The sequence below is a fragment of the Phaenicophaeus curvirostris genome, chromosome 27 (genome assembly GCF_032191515.1).
Source record: "Phaenicophaeus curvirostris isolate KB17595 chromosome 27, BPBGC_Pcur_1.0, whole genome shotgun sequence".
NCBI lineage: Eukaryota > Metazoa > Chordata > Aves > Cuculiformes > Cuculidae > Phaenicophaeus > Phaenicophaeus curvirostris.
In genome coordinates, this window is record NC_091418.1 from 4964490 (window position 1) to 4988083 (window position 23594).

Below are 23594 nucleotides of genomic sequence, written 5' to 3' on the forward strand. Positions count from 1 at the left end.
TAAAACAAGGCCTCACAGTAGACAAAATAAACAAGGGCCTTTGTGCTTTCTAAAACGAGCCATGTGTGCCCAGGTAACCACAGGGCCCCCAGAATCCATGGCCCAAATCCCACGTGGCTGCTGAGAATCGTGTTACTCTACAGGGGCAGTTTACACTGAAATACCACACGTCCCTGCAAGTTGAGGGTCTGCTGCTTATTTGAGGTGGCAACAATGAGTTCTTCCCCTTTCAGCTGGAATCCAGCACCTGATGAAAGAGAAAAGCCTCTGTAGAGAAAAGCCTCTTCTAACAAGTGGTGCCAGGGCAACATCAGAGAAGGGGCAGCAAAGTTGGTCTAGAACAAGGTCTAGACCCAAGGGAATGGCAGGAGGATGTGCCAGGGCAGGGTAAGGGTGGATATTAGGAAGAGATTTTTCACTGGTAGGGTGGTGGAGCACTGGAACAGCTCCCCTGGGAAGCGGTCAAGGCACCGAGCCTCACAGCATTCCATTCTCATGTTCGGCATCCCAAGTGGGAATATTGTGTTAAACCCCTCAGAGATCAGATTCTCTCACATTCACGAGCATCTTGTAAAATCTGTGAGGGCAAGTGATGGCATTTCTTAGCTTCTGTTATGGCTTTCTAATTCCACTCTGTCGCCCTCTTGAACTTCCTGGGACAGTGCAGAGAAATGATCAGTTTTCAACATGTTTTTACATGTAAATGCAGTTGAGTCCTCAAACTCTGTTGGTGTGGGGAGAGAGAAAAACCTTGGGAAAAAATCTTGAGAAAAATCCAGAGAAAAGGGGAGTTTTAAATCCTTTAAAAGGGAGAACTTTTCAACCTGAGCTTTTGAATTCAGACGTGGAGCAGATCCATGCAATATCCGTGGACACGTGCACCTCTTGGCGAGAGCTGGAAGATGGATGCTGCTGGAAACACCCCTGCTTCACAGTCATGTGCTTTTAGTCTTGCACGTCTCACGTTCCCCTGCACTCTCACCACTCAGCTGTGCTCTAACTTCATGTCACTTGCTGAGACTGCTGACTTTCGTTTCAGATGTGGATTAGAGAATATCACTCTTTCAACATTCTATAAGTGCGTCGCATCCTCATAACAGGGTACTTCTCTTTTTCAAGTTTGAGGAGGCCTTCAGAGAGAAGTAGCTGCTCATTTCACCCCTGCGCCCCAGTCCTTGTACTCCCTGCAAAATCACTAATAGTTTGCTGGGCACCAAGAAAGACTCAGAATAAATAAATAAATTGTCCAGCATTAAGAGTTCTATGAGAAAATGATATACGTGCTTAGAGCAAATTTCATTGTGATGGTAGAAGACGCAAGATCTGCTGGCAGTTGGCGTGTACTCTTACACAGAGTCTTTTCTACAGTAATATCCCAACATTTAATTGTAAATTGGCTTTTCCTTATTGGCACTTTGATTGGCCTATTGATAAGAGGAGGCTGTGATACCAGCCTGATTGGATTCATTGCCTACAGGTAGATGAAAGAAAGCACTTTCCTGGTAAGTTCAAATTATTTGATAGTAACTTTTAAGTGGGTAAATAAACCCCAAACATAATGAGAGAACAGATGCCTGATAGAATTTGCAGTGGCGTTTTGTGCCTACATGGCAAAGAACTCACCCAGATATTTTATCCACAGCTGATACCTTCTATTAAGTCAACGGAGATGTTAATCTTGTGACGTTAAACACACTAAGTGAGTGCCTGGCAATCAGGATGTAGTTCTAACTGACAGAAATGACTGAGTTCTTTCATGAACCTTCCTTTCTGAGCTCGTTCCTTTGGGATCTGCTTCCCTCTCTTCAGGCATGGTTCTGCATCTTCACAGAGCCTCTTCATGAACGTGGTACCTGATTATGGACTAAAGGTTGATTCTAGAAAGGGGGCACAACTGGAGACAACAATATCTGAGTAGGGGAGGAGCAGTAGCAATGGGTATTTGTGAAAACTCTTATTCAGAATGTGGGTTTTCATGATTCTCTGAATTGGATAAATCTATACCGAGCTGTGGCATAATAGCTTATTTGCCTTGTTTGCTGTGGAAACTTTGCCACATGTATAGGTTTTTCACTTGGCAGGTGGCAATCAGAGCATCCTGCGTGGTTGGTGTTACACGTACAATGAGCTCAGGGACCTGGACTGCCACAATGATGTACTTCTCCTTCTCCAGCCCTCACAGAGATTGTCCTTATTATTTTTTCCATGAGAGGGACAATTCTGATGAGGTTAACAGAAGACAGGTAAGAAGCCCAATCCATGCTCATTGTTGTCAATGCCTTTGCTGAACTGGAGCAATGTAGTGATTCATCAACCACTTTCTTGGAGTCCCTAAGCAGGAGGAATGGCACGAGAAAGGGAGATGAAATGGTTATTCCATTTATGGTGCCAGAGACATGCAGAAAGACACTTAGCACTTCTCCAATACCTGATCCTGGATTCTCTGTATGTCCAGTCTTCCAGGAGTATAGATGTCACATCATCTAGCTAGGAACCCAGTAATGTTTCTGCTGAATTAATGAGCACATTTGACCAAGTGTTTATGTCAGATCTATCAGCTCTAGCCTAAAGAGAATCCTGTCTAATTTGATCCAGCTTGATGCTTGATGCTTGCTGTTACACAATTACCCTGTTTTGAACAAGAGGGTCCTAGATGGATGCATTTATCTTGGACAGTTGTCACCTAACAACACTTTTCTCTTCCCCAGTCTGGCAGTTGGCACCTGAACTCAGATTTCTTTGATGGTCAAGCCACTGTCATAGAGAAGAATCAAAACTTCAGAAAGCAAGAAGCATTCGGAAGAGAAAAAGTTTAGAAAGGAATTAAATTATGATTTTTCCTAATTTTTATTCCCCTCTTGCAGATCTCCAGAGGCTTTATTCCATAGCCGTTTGAAAGGATCTAGAGTTTGTTTAGAACCCTCTTGGGCAAAAGTGTCTGAACTGGATTGGAACAGATTAGAACACATCAGTCCTGGTAGAGAAGAGAGAGAGAGGGGTTTGTTGCTGATGATCTCCTTCCTTTTTGCTATTATTTAATTCCTTCACACACCATTTTTTCTTATTTTGCTCAGGCTGAGGCTAAATACAACAGAAAGAGGCAGGAACCCAGGTTTAGCAGGGATTTTCACTTATTTTTATCCATTTTACTGTATCCTAGCAAAATCTTCCAGCGCTTGTCATGCTCCACTTGCCTTCTAACTGGCATTTCTCTATTTCATTCCTCTTCCAGAAGGGGCTGTAGAGAAACATTTTAGTAGCAGGAGTATGTGCATTGTAATGCCAAGGGTACAGGAATGAAAGAGAGGAAACTTCAGCCACCTGGTATACAACGATTTGGGATTTTTAAAAGCCGTGGCTGCCCCCTGCACATACTCCTCTGCATTACATCCCATAAAATGCAAAGCATGCAGGAGTAAGAGCAACACTGAAGACAGCAGACAAACCTCAGCCAAAGGAGGCGCGTAAGCGTGATGAGGAGACGAAAAATGTGATAACACAGCTGAGGCTGTAGAGGGTTAAGTTTTCCATTTATCACTTCAGTCCAAGCTCTGGTTTGGAGCACATCAGGATAGTCAACCTCTTCCTAACCAAGTTGTTGTGGATGAACAGGGTCAGTTAGGATAGAACGCCTCCCCTCACAGAGAAAAGGTCACATTCTCCATGGTGACAGCACTTTGAAAAGGGCTTGTCAGGCACCTAACAGGGAGGGAGGGTCTAACTTTAAATCCCATAGGATGATGTGAAATGTGGGAAATCAACCTGAATCTTTCAGTCTGTGTGTCTCTGCTCCCTCCTGCTGGCCACGTGTGATTATCCTTTCACCTGAAAAGCTGAGGAAACCAAAGTGCAGGTCTCTCCACTTCTCTCCAAAGTCTGTTCCCATGCTGTCTGGTGGTTTCCCTTGAGACCCATCCTGCTGCTTGTCCTCCTCTTTGCTCAGGTTGTTGCTTTTGCTAAGAATTGTTTAAAGACAAATTGCACTCTCTGAGCAACAAAAGCAGCTCCAAAGCCCGACTCAGGTGCACTGGCAGCCCAGTCAGAAATGTGACCTGGTGCCCACACACCTGCTGCATCTCCTGAAGCTGCTTCACTCCAGGGGGCAATCAGCCTCTCCCACATGGTTAACGCCTCCACCCAAGGATTATATGGCAGATGATGTGACAGAGGGTTTGAGAGGGAAGGCTGGGAGCCCCTGTGCCCAGGATCTCCTTTTAGCTCCTGCTGGGGTGGGGGCTGCTCTGACTGGGGCACAGTCTTGCTTTTGAGCTGTTCCACTCAGGTTTTAGAGCTTGTGGTAGGAGACTGACAACACAAGTGGAGCTGAAGCTGTGTTTTCCAGTAAGTTTTGTTGGGAGAAGGAGGGTTTAGGCTCTTGCAGCTGCAATGAGTTTGGTGAGGATGGTGTGAGGGGAGCCCGTGTCAGAGGCTCAGACCTTGCTTGATATTTCTGAGGTGTGAGAACACACAAGGGCTGAAGCCTGGCATGGCTTGTCACTCTGACTTGTGGGAAGCTGCACCAGGTTTTTAGGGTGTGTAAACCCCGAGGTTGCCTAGGTGGGAAGCCAGGATGCCTGTGCCCAGCGCCTGTGGCCGCTGTCAGCAAGCGGCTTCTCGTGTGGTGCCTCAAGCTGCCCTGAGGTGTGTTCAGGGCACTCAGTTCATGAAGCAGAAGCTTCATCCAGATGCTCTGCTGGAGTTTCTGCCACAAGGCGGCATTCTCTGAGCTGGTTTTGCTAAGGCAAATCAAACCTTCCCATCCTTAATAATAACAACAATAACTGTGAGGGGGAGTGAGGGGGGTGAAGCCTCAGACCCTCCCTGTATTTTCTGAAGAAAGCAAGATTTGTGAGGAGGCTGCTCCTTCTCTTGCCAAACAAGGGTGCTGCTGTGGGAGCTGCAAGGGAGCCTGAGGGTCGAGTGCCTTTAAAAAACAAAGAGAAAGGGAGTTTGAAGCCTCTGGAAATCTGAAACCCAGAAAGAGGAGGGCAAGGGAAACAAGAGGGAGAGTCCTGCAGTTCCTGAGGACAACTGTTGCAAGTGGAGTTTTAAGGAATAAAATATACAAGCGCGCTTTGAAAGGTCACTGGATGGCTTTTGTGGAGAACCCTGTGAAATAAAGGAGCCTTGGAAGAAGAGATTTCTTTTTCTCCTCCTCTCTGGATATAATGGCCATTGCAAAGCAAAGCATCTTGCGATTTGGCTTCAAATGCCTCTTGCTGGCAGCTCTGGTGCTGGCCTGTGACGGACAAGGTGGGAAGAGAGAGAACGGTGGTCCTGCCTGTTACGGAGGATTTGATTTGTATTTCATTCTAGACAAGTAAGTCAGTTCTACTCTGCTCCTGTTCAAAGAAAGCTTTCTCTGGGTGTGAACTGAATGGCACTGAGTGGCAGCGAGGAGACTTTCTGTGGATTTGGGTTTTGTAGAAGTCCCTGTGTCCACAAGGGACCTGCACAGCTCCTTCCTACTTGGGCTTTGCTTTTGTCGTGGTGGCTTCTTTGGGACGTCTGGTAGGGAATCCCACTGTGCTCTGTAACTCCAGCTCTTAGAAAATTTGCTGCAGCTGAAAGAGAGGTTGTGATGTGTACTGAAGCCCAGAGCTTCTGCAAGGAGTGCTTGGGAGAAAGGTGGCACCCTGGTCACCTCTGGTTTCTCTAGGAACAGTGAAGATTGAGTTACTCATGGGAGCAGGGGTTGGGGAGTGACTATTGCAGGCACTAATTCTGCAGCTGAAAACGTGGCAGAAATGCTTGCCTGCCTGGAACTCTGCCTCTGCACTGCTTGCTCCTTAGCTCTGTGCACTCAGGAGCAGCAACAGGCAGGTAGACCCAGCTTTGAGAGGTGGCTGCTCCATTTGAAAGGGTCTGATTCCAGCAGTTGTGGTGGAAACAGCTGGAGTGCCTTCTTTAAAGAGATTTCTGTTTTCTCTATGCTGAGTCATATTTTCTTTGTTTCCTGTTAATCAAATGCATATTTTTACTGCTGAACTGCTCTGACTGATGATCACTTCCTATCTCACTTTCCTCATTGCTAATTGCCATAGTGTCAGTGTTTAGCAGTGGTAACTTTGCCTCTGTACAGGTGTCCCGTTGTAGATGGAGCAGTGTGAAAGTTGGAGATGTAAAGATGAAAGATGGAGAAGTGCTGAGCTTTGGAAAGCTTCGTATTGAAGGAATACAGCAATTGACAAGAAATTGTAGGAAAACAGTATCTAAAATGATTCTCCTAACTCTATTGATTAAGAATAGTAATTTTGAATCCAAGGTTTGGAAATGCTGGAAAATTTGCATGCCAGGGCCACGGTACTGACATGATTAACTGTAAATTCCAGAGACAGGGAAGTATTTGCAAGTTGCCAAAAGTCCTCACAGATGAAGCTCTCTGGCTGATCCTCTTGGGTGTTTTGCAGTGGCTCTCACACTCCGTCAGTGTAAATGTCTTGCAATTGCAACTCTTTATTATAAAATACTGAGTAAAATGTTACAACTGAGACACCAGCTGTTTAATTTGCCAGTTGTCCTAATGCTCCAGGGGGTGGATTTTTTAAATAGTTCTTGGTTTGGTGGGCAGATTTGCCTGCCCAATGCATTTTGGTGCTTTGGCTGCTCAGTTATCAGCTGGAATGATTTTATTGCCACATAGGAGAAGAAAAAAAGGCTCAGAGCATGATTTGTACTGCAGAGAGCTTTTACAAACTGCACTTCCCTGAGAGCTGAAGCAGGAATGGAGGTTTTCTTAAACCTGATGGCTGTGCTATGTTCTGATGGCTGTGCCATCATAGAATCACCAGGTTGGAAAAGACCCATTGGATCATTGAGTCCAACCATTCCTATCAAATATTCATGTTCTACCTCCAAGCCAATGTCATTTTAACAGCCGTTTATTTCAGGTTCTGGGCTCTCACTCGTGGGCCTGACTCTCTAGCCTTGCTCAAGACCTTGTGAATTTTGGGAGAAAGTATGAGGTTTGGCCCCAGCTTCCAAGTAGGCAGGCATCCCTCAGTGTACAGATTGAGTTATCAACAAAAAATCCTACTCTGAGGGTTGCAGGATTTCTGTTTTTCTTTTCTTTTTGCAGAAAAGATCAGGGTCTGATGTAGAAATGTCCTTGGTCTCCAGTGGCATTTGGAGGAGAGGGACAGTGTTTAAACTACAAGTGCTCACAGAGTGCCATGGATCTGATTGTTCAGTGTTTGGGGAGGCTGGAGAGAGACAAGGCTGTAGTGGAGGAGGTTATTTCATATCCTCTGTCTTTAAAACTTTCTTTCACTCCTCAGAGGCCAAGCTGAAGTTTTGAGTCTTATTTAGCGTAGGGTTTCTGCCTTCTCATTGTTTAGAGAACGTTCTCAAGAATGCTGCTGAAGTCCTGAATGGGAGGGTGGCAGTGCCTCCAGATGCCTTCAGCCAAACTACGAGATGATACAAATGGGCTCAGGGATGACCACTTTTCTTTGAAATGGCTCTAAAAGCAATTAAAACTTATTAAAAGTGATAAAGAGCGCTAAAGGGGTAGAGATTTGGATTCTGAAAGATGAAATGTTAGTTTACTTCTGCCCCCTGCAATGTTCTCCATAGGAGACTCCTGCAACGTGGTGGTAGGAAGGGAAAGAAGCTCTCCTCTGGCTGTCAGCCATGAATCCCTGCAGATGGCATGCTCAGAGGACCTGAATCATAGAATCACCAGGCTGGAAAAGACCCATCGGATCATTGAGTCCAACCGTTCCTATTAATTACTATCCCATGTCCCTCAGCACCTCGTCCACCTGTCCCTTAAACCCCTCCAGGGAAGGTGACTCAACACCCTCCCTGGGCAGCCTCTGCCACTGCCCAATCACCCTTTCTGTGAAAAATTTTTTCCTGATGTCCAGCCTGACCCTCCCCTGGTGGAGCTTGAGGCCATTCCCTCTCGTCCTGTCCCCTGTCCCTTGGGAGAAGAGCCCAGCTCCCTCCTCTCCACAACCTCCTCTCAGGGAGTTGCAGAGAGCAATGAGGTCTCCCCTCAGCCTCCTCTTCTCCAGGCTAAACACCCCCAGCTCTCTCAGACGCTCCTCTTGTTCTCCAGCTTCTTCCCCAGCTTCGTTGCTCTTCTCTGGACTCGCTCCAGAGCCTCAACATCCTTCTTGTGGGGAGGGCCCAGAACTGACCCCAGGATTCGAGGAGCGGTCTCCCCAGGGCCGAGTCCAGAGGGAGAAGAACCTCCTTGGCCCTGCTGGCGACGCCGTGTCTGATCCAAGCCAAGATGCCCTTGGCCTTCTTGGCCCCCTGGGCCCCTGCTGGCTCCTGTTCAACCAACACCCCCAGGTCCTTCTCCTCCAGGCAGTTTCCAGCCAGACTTCTAGTCTGGAGCTGCTCAGGGTTGTTGTTGCCCAAGTGCAGGACCCGCCATTTGGCCTTGTTAAACCTCATGCCATTTTTGTTTGGATGTCAAGGGTAAGTGGAGGCACAGTTTTCCTTTGGTTCAGCACGAGGGCTGAGGGATGTGAGCAAGGCATCGTGTAGGAATTTGGGCACTCTTGTGTCTCTTAGCTTGCTGCCTGAAGCAATGAATGGAACTCGTTCCTAGGGCTGCTGTAGTGACGCAATTGCAATGGGCAAAGTTAGCATGTGACAGCCTTGCCCACAGAGGCCTGTGTCCATGTTTTTAACCAGGAGAGAATCTAAGGTTAACTATTCCTTGGTGAAAGGGATGAATGGGATCTGTCTTATGCCCAGGATCATGTGTGGGTCTGCAGGATTCTGCTCTTCATCTACTGCTTGATGTAAATTCAGTCCAGGGCTCCTTCCTTATTGTTTTTACGTGTTCCCTGCCAATCAGGAAGGAAGGAAGGATGCTCCTGGACTGTGTTTGGCCTCAGAGGTTTATGCTGCTCTGAACTGGATCTCGGGAGACCCAGTGGTCCCCACGGTTTGACGGCATCTCTGGTGATCTGTCTCGTGGGAAGTGTGGCAGAAGCAGTGCTGCTCGCCAGAGGGTCCCATCCCCTCTCTGACATCTTTGTGTTACACAGCGCTTTCAGCTCTGCTCCTGAAGGCTTTGGAGAGACACAGGGTGCTTTTTGGATGTTATTTTTTGAAGTGCTCACTAAAAAGATGCTGTGAACCTGCCGGGGTCAACAGCACCTCTGGAACTTAGACCAATCCTATGAAATCTTACGGAGAATCTGGATCAGCATCAGTCTGTGCATCCAGTGCCTTCCTGCCCTCCTGGCACCTGCAGTGCATGTAGCTGGGCGAAGTCTTTGCCAAAGAGTTGCTGGGCTTGATTCTGCTTTCTTCCACTTGGTGAGTTACATAAAACGATGGGTGTTCTGAGAAGGTGCAATGCCCGCTGTGGAAATGAGGAGTCTGAGCAGTGGGAGAAAGACAAACTGTGAGCAGGTTTGAGTTCCTTCCCCTTTGGGTAATGGGGCATTTTGTCTCAGTGAGCAGGAGAAAAGCACCTGCTGGAGGGTGGGGTTCAGCCAGAGCATGGCTTTCCATGTCTGGAACCACGTGGAGGGTCTCTCAGCCCTGGATGTTGTTGAGTTGTACAAATTGCCAGCACAGTTGGCCATAGGATGTATCCCTCTCTGGCTGAAAGCATGACTGTTTATGTACTCTTAATTTCCATCTATTTGGCTTATCTCCCCCAAGGGAATTTGTCAGCCTCATGATGAGCCTTTTCTGAAGGTGCAAGTCAACAGCATCAAGCATCCAGCAGCAAAGTGTTGGCTCGCTGCTCACCTGGTTTCTCTTTGGGAATGTGAAGAGAGGGTGATCTTAAAGGTGTCTTTTATTGTCTCACAGTCAGGCTTTAGAAACATTCATCCTGCTCAGAGTTCTTGGCCTGCCTTGTGAGAGGCTCTACAAGGGACCAGTGTCTGTTGCTGTGGGGCTTCTGAATTCCAGACCTGAAAGCTACAGGGAGCCGTCGGGTCTATGATTCTATGGTGATAGCAGGAGGCACTTGAGCCTTTCTTGCTTTAACAGGATGCAAGTGCCATTTACCCTTGAGTCTCCTTTGCATTTAGAAGGATTCTTGGTGGTTCACCTTCACTGGGAAGCCCAGGGCAAGGCTCCTGTTGCTGCTGGGTCTTGGCTAAGATATTAATTCCTGTGGGGCTTCTGAATTCCAGACCTGAAACAGCTGGGGTGAACCCTGCAAGTAATGCTGGTTTTGTCAACTTTGTATTGACTGCAAACTGGTGACTTTTATTGCTTCTTTCCACTTTATGCCAAGTGGAACCTGCAAGAAGCCTAAAGTGAGTTTAGGAAGACATATTTTAGATATTAGAGGAGTATCTCAGCAGATGCAGACGTGGGCATTTGTTGCCACTGACACCTGGGATGAGATGGAGAAAGTGATGGCAAGGAGACTGCAAGCTGCCCAGCTACAGATGGAAAACTTGCTGTGCAAGAAGGAAATGTGTGCGTTCAGCAAAAGTGTGAAAGCAAGAAATATGTATGTTCAGCATAAATGGCTTGTAAATCTTCCAGTTGCCCTTCTTCAGTGCATTTGGGACTGAAAGCAGAAACCATCCTCCTTTTGTGTGGTAGAATGGGTTTGGGTTTCTGATTGTAGCAACAGTAAGGAGGTTCCTTAAAACAGGTATTTAACGTTCTGCTGCTCTTCAACTTCAGATTGTTGCTCTTGTGTGTTAATAGATAAGTGGGAAGATTTCATGGACAAAGGGCTGTAACTTTAGAAGCTTGGAGTTCTGTTCCAGAGGGGATGGAGATGGGACTGTTGGTGGGAGAAGAGGGTGAAGATGATGAAGGGGAGGAGATGCAGCTGGAGCTGAAGCCATACCTGCGTGAAGACTTACGGAGCACCTGAAAAATCTGCCCAAACAATTTAAGAGCAGCAGAACAGCAGCTGCAAAGTCAAACATTGAAACAGGATGTGTCAAGCCTGGCACATCAGTGAATTGAGATGTTGGGTTTCCACCTCTGTTCTGGCAAAGGTTTTTGAAAAAGGCATGACTTCCTGGAGCCATGGCAGGTGAAAAGGGGTTTAGGTGATGACCTGCCTACCTTGTTTGCTCTGAGCCTGCATCTCACTCCTGGCTGCTTTGCTGCAATAGTCATTTTAGGTGATGACCAACGTTTGTGCAGCAAGAGGAAGAAACTAGCAGACTTTTAAAGACTAAGGCAGCTGCTGGGGCAATGTCCAGCTGCAAGCAGGGCCTCATGAGAGCCTCTGTGTTGGCAGAGGCTGAGCACTGAGTTTTCCCTGACCATGAATGTATCAGAACTGGTGTGACCAGCAGGGCCAGGGAGGTTCTTCTCCCTCTGGACTCGGCACTGGTGAGACCGCTTCTCAGATCCTGGGGTCAGTTCTGGCCCCTCACCACAAGAAGGATGTTGAGGCTCTGGAGCAAGTCCAGAGAAGAGCAACGAAGCTGGTGAGGGGGCTGGAGAGCAGGTCTTATGAGGAGTGTCTGAGAGAGCTGGGGGTGTTTAGCCTGGAGAAGAGGAGGCTGAGGGGAGACCTCATTGCTCTCTGCAACTCCCTGAGAGGAGGTTGTGGAGAGGAGGGAGCTGGGCTCTTCTCCCAAGGGACAGGGGACAGGACCAGAGGGAATGGCCTCAAGCTCCACCAGGGGAGGGTCAGGCTGGACATCAGGAAAAAATATTTCACAGAAAGGGTCATTGGTCCCTGTCCGAGGCTGCCCAGGGAGGGGGTTGAGTCACCTTCCCTGGAGGGATTTAAGGGACAGGTGGATGAGGTGCTGAGGGATGTGGTTTAGTGATTGATGGTTACGGTTGGACTCAATGATCCGATGGGTCTTTTCCAACCTGGTGATTCTATGAAGCCTTTTCTGATGGCCAAGGGAAGGTTGATTAGCGTATATACCTGTGAAAGGGTCCAAGCTTCATGCCTCTGCAACCAGACCATTAGGAAGACACGTGGAACTTCAGTGAGGTGCACTGCCACCGAGAGGTGGATACATGGTGAAAAGCAACATACATTTTGCTGAAGGAGGTCCTAATTGTTTTATAGCTAACAAAGCCTTGGCTTTATGTTCTTCTGGAGACTGATACAACCATTGCTGTAAAGTCAAGAATTTCTTTTATGCCTCACCATATAAAGGCAATAAATACTTCTTTTCCAGGCCAGTTCTCAGAAATTATTTGGGCTACTTGGCCCTGATGGGACCAGAGGTCTTGTCATATTCGAGTCTTCATGGTTATTCCATACATCTGAGAGGAATTTGCACCTGGGTTTGAGCTCTGTGTGTCTCTGTTCTACCAGTTTGCCATTTGGATGCAGTGGGGAGGGAATTCGAACGACCAGCGCAGTGGGATTTGCATGCTCACTGTGCTTCTTGGAAGGAAAATAACGTTCTTTGCCACCAGGCTGGGGCTGGGTGTACCAGGGGTGCAATCCTTGAGCGAAATATTCATGGCTGTTCATTTGTGTTCTTGGCTGTAAGGCAGAACAGAGTCAGGTCAGATGCCTTTTCTTTCTGTGAAGTGAAAAAACATCTCAAATGGTCACCTTCCCCAGATGCTGATCAATGAATTTTCTAATGCTGGAATAGTTATTGCCCCTAGAAAGTTTTTTAATTGTAGTTGATGAATTAAATAAGTGATGACACATACATTTTTCCAGCTCTATGAAGAATTTTTTTTTTTTTTTGCAATATGAATATTCCAGTGTTTGTAGAATTCTTTGTGGCAGGAGGGCTATCTAGTGCTGAAAGATTCAGATCAAGCTAACTTTTCCCTGGTTCTTACAAGATAAAGAAGGATAATCCAATCCCATTATAGTCTGTGGTTTATTTTCCTAAGAAACAAAATTAGTTTGTTTTGCCTTTAACTGAGGTGTGAAAGAATTAACCAGAACAGCTGAGATGTGGCCTTAAGGTATTTTGTTGTTTCCTCCACATCAAATTACAGCTGAGCTAAAAACTCTGCAGGATGGAATGCCAAGTGGGTTGGTGGAATTAATCTAAACTCCTGTGCAGAGAGACAATAGATGCCATATGTTATTACCAAGTGTAGCCAAAAATGCTTGAATAGAGCATAAATGGTTCTTGCTTTTCCAAGTTAAATAGGAAATATCATTTACAGCTGTGCTCTTCTCCTAAGTGACAGGGGACAGGACGAGAGGGAATGGCCTCAAGCTCCACCAGGGGAGGTTCAGGCTGGACATCAGGAAAAAATCTTTCACAAAAAAGTGTCATTGGTCCCTGTCCGAGGCTGCCCAGGGAGGGGGTTGTGTCGCCTTCCCTGGAGGGGTTTAAGGGACGGGTGGACAAGGAGCTGAGGGACATGGGTTAGTGATTGATGGGAATGGTTGGACTCGATGATCCGATGGATCTTTTCCAACCTGGTGATTCTGTGTTTCTATCTTCTCCTGAGCAGAAGACTATGGACAGGGAGTGTGAAGCAAAAGGAAATTACGAGCCTGAGCAACGTGTGACAAAACCTTAAGCAGAGAAAATGACAAGAGCAGCAATTAAACTACTGTCTCCTGTGTTGTTTCCCTAGATCAGGAAGCGTCCTGCACCACTGGAATGAAATATATCACTTTGTGGAACATCTGGCCCGCAAGTTCATAAGGTAAGCTGTGTCGCTTTGCAGGTAACGGGCTGAGGAGGGGTGGTTGCCAGCAGCTAGGAGACCTGCTCTTAGCTGCAGGCAAGTAGCGTGGGCTGCTTTGCACCAGGGAACCTGCTGGAAAGTGAGTTCTTAATGCTTTTCTCAGATGGTCCCATTATCTGCTTTCCCCCACATTACTGTCATGCAGGAAATAGAAGTAGATAAGCTAACAGGTCCTTTTGTTCCTACCTGACTTCTGTGGATCAAATCATGTTTTTTTGGGGCAGGAATCCTCTTGTTTCTGAGTGGCTGGCTACTGCCTGGGGTACAGAGGTGTGGGTCTGCAGGGAGAGGCTGGAAGGTGTACCTTTCAGGTGCTGAATGCTGGATAGCGGATGAAAACTCCAGTGGGTGCAATGTGTTACGATAACCATAATTAGCCATCCTTATCTCCGTGGTCGCGGAGGTGGTTCTCTCCTTCTGCTTTCACAAGACCCCATGAGGAGGCCTGCATTCAGTTCTGGAGTCCTCAGCATGGGAAGGACCCCGACCTGTTAGCGTGAGTCCAGAGGAGGCCATGGAGATGATCCAAGGGCTGGAGATCCTCCTGTACAAGGACAGGCTGAGAGAGTTGGGGTTGTTCAGCCTGGAGAAGAGAAGGCTCCAGGGGGACCTTAAAGCAGCTTCCAGTATGGAAAGGGGTTGTGGGAAAGCTGGGGAGGGGCTCTTGTTCAGGGAGTGCAGGGATAGGATGAGGGGAATGGTTTTCAGCTGAAAGAGGGGAGATTCAGATGAGATCTTAAGAAAAAAACGTTTTGCTGTGAGGGTGGAGAGGGCCAGGTTGCCCAGAGCAGCGGTGGCTGCCCCATCCCTGGAGGGGTTCAAGGCCAGGTTGGATGGGGCTTGGACCCCACCCTGATCCAGTGGGAGGTGTCCCTGCCTGCAGCAGGGGTGGGACTGGATGGGTTTTGAGATCCCTTCTGACCCAAACACTTCCATGACTCCATGATTCTGTGGTGATACCAGGAGGCACTTGAGCCTTTCTTGCTTTAGCAGGATGCAAGTGCCATTTACCCTTTCAGCCTCCTTTGCCTTTAGAAGGATTCCTCGTGGTTCACCTTAACTGGGAAGGCCCAGGGCAAAACTCCTTTTGCTGCTCAGTCTTGGCTTTCCTCCTGTTGAGTTAAAATGCAGGTGGCAATCAGAGCTCCCCACATGTTCAGTGTTACATGTACAATGAGCTCGGACCTGGACCGCCACAATGATGTACTTCTTTCTCTCCTTCTCCAGCCCTCAGCTGAGAATGTCCTTCATTGTTTTTTCCACGAGAGGGACAATTCTGATGAGGTTAACAGAAGACAGGTAAGAAGATGTTGAACAGTTTGGAGTCCTTGTAGCTTCCTTCACCTCCCGTGCTCAATGATTTCCAGTCCACTGTGAGCAGTGTTGTGGCATCTTTGTGCTTCTCAGTTGACCTGCTTGAATCTCCTGCGTATTTTCCCCTTTGGCTCTCATTCTGCTGGAATGCATTAAGGCATCTTAAGGCAGAGGTTGCCCTCTCAATTTTAACTCCTAAATGTCTTCGTGTCAGCAGTCAGGGTTTGACCTCCACCTCCCTTCACTGGGCATCTGCCTTCCACAGATTTGTGTCAGAGAACAAGAGCCTTGTTGCTTTTGAAACATGCTTAGAGACTTTCCTCTGCAAACAAATCCATGAAACTTTCTTCCCATAAAAACAGCCTTGAAAGCTGCAGGTGATGCCCTTACTCTTGAGGCAGTGGTGAACATGATTTCTTAGGCAGGCTGCGGTATGTTACAGGCTAACAGTGTTTAGGGTGGATTGCCAGGGTATGTATTTTTTGGCAATGACAATTTAATTGCCGTGTTTCTGAAGCAGGCTCCTGCTTTCCCCTTGTACATCTCCAAGTTAATCTGACTAATATCTATCAGATGGAATTGTGTTTTTTTTAACTATGACTTCAAAGAGAGCTTGATGAGGTCCTTTAGTCACTTTTGCTTCCTCTGCAAACTTCATTGCCACGTGGAGCAAGAGTATATGTAACACATGTGAAGGCTATATAAGTCAGCATGTGTTTTACATATTGAATGTCTATGAAATTGCATACCAGAACGGCTACTATAGAGCAGTGAATAGGAAACTGGCCCCTTTCCTAAGGAGCAGTCCAGTCTTGAAAAATGTCATCGAACCCAGCCAGCCTAAGCATCTCTTGCCACTTGCTGCAGCAATAAGTATAAAGAGAATGAACCATATCTACCTTGGTGTCAAAGGAAAATATATTCCCTGCCTCTTTCTGTCTCCCATCCTGTGAGCACACCCCATTGCAAAGATCTCTACTCTGCTAAGCCTCTAAGCTGTGAGACTTAAGCGTTTCCCCATGTGGAAACACATTTTGTATTCATCCAGCTGACCCAGAAATGTTGACTGGGAACAGGATATTGATGTGGTATTAGCCTAAAAGCAAGCTGACTGGAGAGCTGTTGGTTTATACTGGAGGACTGACAAACAAGATGTGGGCTTCATGCTAGCCCTTTTAATTAACACTGGACTTTCTTAATTGGGAAGCTGGAGTAGTGACAAAATACCTTCTAACTTGCCCTTGCCTCTGTGTGGTTTGCCAGCGTGTGAATGTGAAGACTGAGGCTGCCTAGCATCCCTCTGTGCAGCTAATGGGGCTGAACTGATGTATTTTCAAGACCTTTGCTGCCTATTTTAAAATTTTGGTGTTTGCATTTAAAAAAAAAGAAAAAGTTGTTCTGATCACAGGAAATGCTCTTAATTTTATATTCAGCTTTCGGCAAGTGTAGCTGAGTGGAGGAAATATCTGCCCCTACCTAGCCTGGGATGTCATAGGCACAGGATGAGCTCTTGGATGTTTGATAATTCAACCTATTGCAAAAGCAGATGCACTTTTCTTCCTATGGGAGTTGCTACTCTGTAGACTGGATGTTGTTAATGCACTGCTGCAGTCAGCCTCACCAATGCTGGTGATCACACAAATTGGATTTTCTGAAGTAGTTACAACATGCAGGGATAAAACTGACTTCTGACCTTCGGTCTTGCGGTGTCTGTGTGCTCCTGCATGCAGGGACTTGATTCATTTCCCATGAAGATTGCATTATTTGCTCACATAAACCCCACACATTGCAGGTTTTTATCTTGGCACTGAAGACTTCTGCCCTATACTTTGCTTCCAGAGTTTGGTGTCTGCAACTCAGTGCAACACCAAATAGGTCGTCCCCCCCCATCTAGCCTGCAGCTGATCTGCTGCTCTGCAGGGGATGAAGAATTAAAACATATACCCAGAATCACAATGAGCTATTGGGAAAGGCTTAAACTTCAAGTCAGTTTGAACGGGAACTGAGGGTATAATATCCAAATAAACTGGAGTGGCCAGTGTGGTTTGAGATTGTGTCCCTTTTTGTGGATGCTCGATTGCATTTGTCTAGTCAAGCCAGCTGTAAGTGAGGAAAGTGAGGCAGGTGCAAGTCAGCTGCTCTGCTTCAGCATCACAGGTTTGATCAGGCTTACACAGGGAATTTTTATTTAGAAGAAATGTATGGAGGTTGGCTTAGGAGATGCTGTTGTTGTTGTTATGTTTTCCCCAAGATGTGTGAACACTGGGAACAAATCTGCTCTATTTTCTACATACTTAGGGGTATCTTCCCAGACATTGCCTTACCCTGTAACATTACCTATATAAGACACTGGGTTAATTCTTGTTTCCCCTCTGTATCTGGTTCTGTCATGTGTGTCTTCACCTTGATATCAGCTCCTGATAAAATTTGCTCTTGGATCTGACAACGCATCTGTATTCATTTCAGGGAACAGATACGCCAGGGTCTAGAAGAGCTGCAGAAAGTCCTTCCAGGAGGTGACACATACATGCATGAAGGATTTGAAAGGGTAACTAGATGCATGCTGTAGTGCCTCTAAGCTGTGTCTGGGTGCTCCTCAGGAGAGGTGAAACAAAAGAATCTGGTTAATATTCCTCTGGTGGGTAAGGGAGGCTGTTTACTTTTTATGCTGAAGTCAGTGTAGGCATTGTGCTGGAGCTGGTACAAAGGAGCTGCAAACCCTACAACTTTTCTTTCTTTTTGCCTTCAGCTTTTATGGGGGGAGCTGCCTTTTCAGCTTAGGACAAGGCAGAAGTCTTTGCCATTTCAATCCCACATGGAAAAACATTCAGGAATGGTGGAAAGCTGTCTAGAGTCCTGCACGGGCGCTACAGTAGATGTGTTAGAGTTGGGTAGGGCTGAGGCTATGACTGTAGCCTGTTCTCACTGGTGGACAAATAATGCAGTGCAGAAGGTTTTGCCTGCTCTGATCTTCTCCTTCAGCGTATTTTACAAGCTCAGGAGTTTCTGTGAATCTGAATTCCCTCTCACTTCTGTACTACACACACATTTGGGAGGATTGTGGAACTGTCTGCCTATTGAAAATCCATGTGAACGCACAAGACAAAATCAGATGACCTGACTGAGAGGCTGGCTCTTAACTGAGAGTCAAAACCCAAATCCCAGAGCTTGGTGACTTCAGAAACTTTACAGGAGAAGCCTAAAAAAACAAATTCATAGCAGAAATGAAATCTGTAAGCCAAATGCGTTCAGAGTGACCTACTTTTTAATTTTAACTTGATGCATGCAGAAGCATTTGCCCTTCTTCCCTGCAGAATGTGCTTGTGCATAAATCACGCGGGAGACAGAAGCATAAGAATATCTCTCTGCAGCTGGTTTTATTTGCAATTAGAGTAGTTGATCTCGGGGTGCTGGGGAATACTTAACAGTTCTCAAGGAAGGTGAATGTGATTTTCAGATAGCAGAATAATGCGAGGCAACGTTGGTTTTGGCCAATGGCCCTGGGGTTGGTTTGACTCAGTTATGCTTTAGATAAGACCTTGAGGTAACAAATCCAAAGCTATATACAAAAGACTGGTTCTGAGATGCAGGTAACTTTGAAAGCAGAGGTTATGCGTAGACTGCAAACATGACATCCTCCCTGCCATCTTCTCTTTCTTTCTGGTGCACGTGTAGATGCCCCAAAAGTATTGTTATTAATTTATTGCTAATAATATTCTGATTTAATTTCAGGCAAGTGAACAGATTTACTATGAAAATGTTCACGGTGAGAGACTTTCTTGATCCATTGAATGTTTTTTTTCCTCTTTCTTTTTGATTGATAGTTTTAACAGATTTGAAATGCAGATTCACTGTGGGGAAAGGCTGGGAGTGGCTCCTATTCTTACAGCAATACAATGCAATTCAGGGTAGTTGTTGCTGAAAAGAAAAAAGAATGGGTGGACCTCTAAGAATCCAGAGCTAGAATGAATGTCTTTCAGGCCAAAAGTGAGAAGCCAGATTGACAGAAGGTGTTTAGCTTTATCAAAACTGCTTGGTACCTTATCTTGTTCTTTTTGCTTAAGGACTCAGGTAACCATTTCTTCTTCCTTCTGAACCATGAGCATGTGCAGTTACAGTTAGGCCAAAACTTTTTTTCTCGAGAAGCAATTATGAAATGTGGCCGTAAGTGCAGACGATTAAAAAAAACTATTGCCCTTTCCTTTCTTAATGTAAAAACTTCCTGCACTGCAGAGCCTGAAGTGGAATTATAAACATTTTTTCTTGGAACTCAAAAGATAGGCAACCGGATGGCTGAGAACAAAGCAAGTCCTAATGGTTTTGCAGGGCCACTCATGAATAAAATTAAGCAGTGACCAAGTCCACACAGCTTTGGGCCTCACCTGTAAAATAGGACTGGAGCTGAGTGGAAGAGGTAGCTGGAGCAGTTTGATTGATAATGCTCTTTTATGCTGGGACATCACACGAGACATGTAAACAATGTCACCATATGGAAGAAGCAGTGGGCAACTGGGTTCTCAAGTCTGAATGTTGGCCTGAGTATTTAGTTCTGCATTTTTGTCCTTGTTTGTCACCTGCAGCAATTCCAAAGGCTCCTGCAGTAGTCAACAGAGGTGATTTGGGCTCCTAAGCTGTACAATGAGTGCTCACTTTTCTCCTATAGAAAGAGCCTTGGCACTTGGGTTGGGTATTTGCAATGTGAATGACCCTGCCTGTTGCTTATTGTTTGTCAAGCACTCCAATTTCTTATTGTATCATTACCACATTATTTAAAATTGGGTATTTCTGAAGTAGCACCAAGGAAATTAGGTATCAGATCTCTGTTCTGCATTAATTGAAATTGCTTGTTTGGAATTTGTCTCTTCAGCAACAGCTTGTTAAAGGCACAGCTACTCGTTAGGGCAGAAAAATGCCCCAAATGATTAAATTGATATTGATAATTTAGATGCCTTGATGTATCTAGCCTTTGTCAGTCCATAACAGTGTTTGTCCAAGATGAACCTTCAGAGTTTAGCAAGTCTACTGTCAGAAGTAGGAATTAATTCTATTTGGCCACTCCTGAAAACTAGCACAAACTTGCAACACCCAAGCTACAATCAATACAAGGAGAGGAGTGTAGAGTTACCTATGCTGCTGAAGTGCGTTCTCTAAGAAGTTTGAAGATTCTAGGCCATTTTCCTACTATATCTTTTTAAATCCCAAGCTGGAAAAAATCTCTAGATTTCTTGAATTGATAGTAAAATAAAATCAGTACAAAAATAAGAACATTTTATATTGGTTTTTTGATGGTTGCTGTCTAATCTACTGGTCTGAAATATCGAAGTAATAAGGGGCTGTAAATTAAAATTATTGGTATGTCAAGGGAGTGTGTTATAAAACTGGTATTGAAGGCAGTAGCTTGAGTAGAAAAAGTGCACAGAAGTTCATGTCTTCTGAAAACTGATTGGCTGAAGGGAGGCAAGGATGTGGGCTTTGTGTCCTCTGTGTCTGTGCTAACAGATTGGTCACAGAACATTTTCTAGGTTAGTGTAAGAAATAGAAATAAAAAAATAAGGCACTAAAGAAGTTTGTGTGTTTAGGTTACAGAACTGCAAGTGTCATCATTGCATTGACAGATGGAGAACTCCATGAAGACCTATTTTTCTACTCTGAGAGGGAGGTAAGTGTCTTACACGTTTTGAGCCAGGGAGACAGTGAGATGTCTGGCCTTGCTGCTTTGAAAGCAAAAGACAGGGAAAACCTTTTTCCCTAGTAACAAAACTTCCCTTTGGTGCTCTTTAAACACGAATCTTCAAGATAAACATTAACAGCAGCATTGCTTCTGACTCATCAAAACTGCGACTGTTCGTGGGAAAGGAGGGAGGTTTAGACTTCCTAGAGAAAGGAACAGTTCACAGCTGAAAAGTTTCAGTATTTGCTGGGTTGTTTGGGGAAATACTTGAATTTTCTCACTTTGACTTTTATTCTTTCACTAAAGCGAAGATGGTAGAAAGATGACTGTTGTTCCTGTAATCTTCTGTCAGATCAGAAAGCCTTTCAGAGGATCAAATCCAAAATTTCCACAAAGGTTTCCAAGATTCAAGCCTGTATTCTCATTAAATTTGGGTATTATGCAAAAAATTACATAAACAGTAGGTTGAGCACTTGAAAGCTTTGCTGCAGAACATTCCTACTGATGTCCTTTTTATAGTTATCTCTGAAGAGATGAACTGATTTGCACTTGTCAGTCCAACAAATTAAGATGACCTAAACTTGGAAGATGGTATAATTATGTGAATTTGCTATGGACAGAATTTTTCCTCTAGATCCATCCAAAGTAGAGCTTTAAATCCAATAACAATAAAAAGAATAGTTTTGTAGAACAAAACCAATATTGCTACAGCACAAACATCATGAAGCTAGAGTTCACCTCCTTTTCTTGCCTTCTGAAATCAAAAATCCACAAGAAAAAACAAGTTTAGTTTTAGAGGTGAATGAACAGATTGCGAGGTCAGCAGTGTTACGTTTGCTTTGGTTTGGAGAGGAACAGTTAGTGAGCTGGCAGAATGAAGATCTGAACTCAGGTCTTACGCTGTGAATTGCTTCAGTTGTTTGGGTTTAAGTTTCTTGGAGTAAAACTGGAATGATGCTTCTCCTGTGAAGCACTTGGCTATCTAACAATTTGAACTGCTAGAGTCTTGTGATATGACCTGACTGGCTACCGTCTTTTCTGGGAATGGATTTTCCTCTTCTAATTAAATACGATTAAATGGCTTAATTCATATTTATGCAGGCAAGAGCATTTATAACAGTGGATTTTTGAATAGTAAATGCTGCTTCATCTGCATGTCAATGAAATAGCCTGGAAAAATCAAACCTGTGGACGTTCTTCCTTTTTTAGTTTGAGATGCTGTGTAAGCAGTAAGAGTGATATAGGTTTGGAGCAGATGGGATTAAAAGTCTTTTGACAAGCCCCCCCCATTGCTCATTTTACAGAGAAATACTGAATTTATGATTCAGACCTTTCAGAAACCTGCATCCTATCACATTTGCATCCATGTCATCCTGCCTTTTCTTGTTCCAGGCTAATAGGTCACGGGACCTGGGAGCAACAGTATATTGTGTTGGTGTGAAAGACTTCAATGAGACCCAGGTAAATGAGGTGCTTGTGTTTACTGAGGTCCTTGGCAAAGCTGCTTGTACACAGGCACAGGCTTCGGAATCGCTTTATAAAGACTTCTCAAGTGGTGTTCCTCTCCTTTTGTTGACTGTTTGACAGTTTAAAGTGACTTCCTGAAGCCTCTTCTCTGGTTGTTGGGTTTAAGCCCCTTTCTGTCCAAACCTCTGCATGTGGAGAGCTGTCCCTCTGTCTGCATGCCACAACTCTTGCTAATGGTGGAGGAAAGCAGAGGAAAAGGCACAAGAAGAACAGTGAATCACTCTGGCTTATGCTGTAGGCAAAAGGAAGTTGTGGGGATTTGAGGTATTGCCACACAATGCTTCTGCTTCTGTCCAGCTTTTCCTTCATGGGAAATGTCGGCTGTAAAAAACAAACACCTTCATTAGTGCCACTAATATTTTAATGTTTTCCTGTTCAGGAGACTGACTTCTAAATTCATCACATGAATGTTAGTATGTCCATGAATTACATTTCATACAAATGTAATAGTTGATATGATATTTTTCTAACAGTGAAAAATATAAACGACCCCTAAGAAGAATGCTGAGATACTTAATGAATAGGGCTTTTCTAGGCTTTCAGCTTTGTAACAAAACTTCAAACACTGATGCAAAAATGCATCATAACAAACCTGGTTTAGAAAAATCTTCTTTTAATCAAACCCAGAGACTAGGATAACCCGGAGTAAGTCATAGAAAAAGCAAAGAGGGTGGAAAAAAGGCAGAGACTAGGTCTAAAGTAGCACATGTCAAAGACAGCTGCTACTTGAAGTGATTTAGATGCTGAAGAAATTAAATGGAATTAGATGACTGTGTCTGAAGTCCAAGAATGGAGTAGGGGGAGACTATGAGAGAGTTGGGGTAGTTCAGCCTGGAGAAGAGAAGGCTGTGGGGAGACCTTAGAGCAGCTTCCAGTATGTGAAGGGGCTACAAGAAAGCTGGGGAGGGACTGTTCACAAAGGCTTGTGGTGATAGGACGAGGGGCAATGGGGATAAACTGGAGAGGGGCAGATTTAGACTGGACATGAGGAAGAATTTCTTCAACGTGAGAGTGGTGAGGCACTGGAACAGGTTGCTCAGGGAAGCTGTGGCTGCCCCATCCGTGGAGGGGTTCAAGGCCAGGTTGGATGGGGCTTGGAGCCCCTGATCCAGTGGGAGGTGTCCCTGCCCATGGCAGGAGTGGGACTGGATGATCTTTAAGGTCCCTTCCAACCCCAACTATTCCATGATTCTATGAATGAGCTGAGGAGACTGTGGATATCTTGGTTTACAGAAGCTGCTGTATCTTGGTCAAGAAGCAGTAAGCACCTTTAATACCCTTCTCAGCACAGGCAGAGGAAAGTTGCCTCATGTATTTCTCTGGATGCAAACCAGGAGGTTGGTAGTTTGGCGTTTTACTGAAGGAGTGGAAGTTCTGAATGAGATGAGCTGGAGTGGTGGGGCCTGTGGGGTTCAGGGGGGAACGTGTGGCCAGTCTGCTGCCTCCCATTTGCAATGCTAGACGCCAGACGCCTGCTGAGATGATGTTACCT

At 45.4% G+C, this 23594-nt stretch overlaps 1 protein-coding gene across 2 annotated transcripts in view; it reads left to right on the forward strand.

Annotated features, from left to right (window-relative positions):
- The first annotated feature begins 4777 nt into the window (after positions 1–4777).
- ANTXR1 (ANTXR cell adhesion molecule 1) overlaps positions 4778–23594 on the forward strand; it is a 108127-nt gene continuing 89310 nt past the window's right edge. Inside the window, exons 1-7 of one of the 2 annotated variants that reach the window (XM_069877731.1) lie at positions 4778–5320; positions 13477–13548; positions 14818–14889; positions 17371–17452; positions 18637–18670; positions 20484–20563; positions 21968–22036. In XM_069877731.1, coding sequence (XP_069733832.1) covers positions 5169–5320; positions 13477–13548; positions 14818–14889; positions 17371–17452; positions 18637–18670; positions 20484–20563; positions 21968–22036 — 561 coding nt within the window. In that variant the 5' untranslated portion in view covers positions 4778–5168. The remainder of the gene's footprint in view (positions 5321–13476; positions 13549–14817; positions 14890–17370; positions 17453–18636; positions 18671–20483; positions 20564–21967; positions 22037–23594) is intronic. The other variant, XM_069877730.1, reaches the window with a different exon arrangement.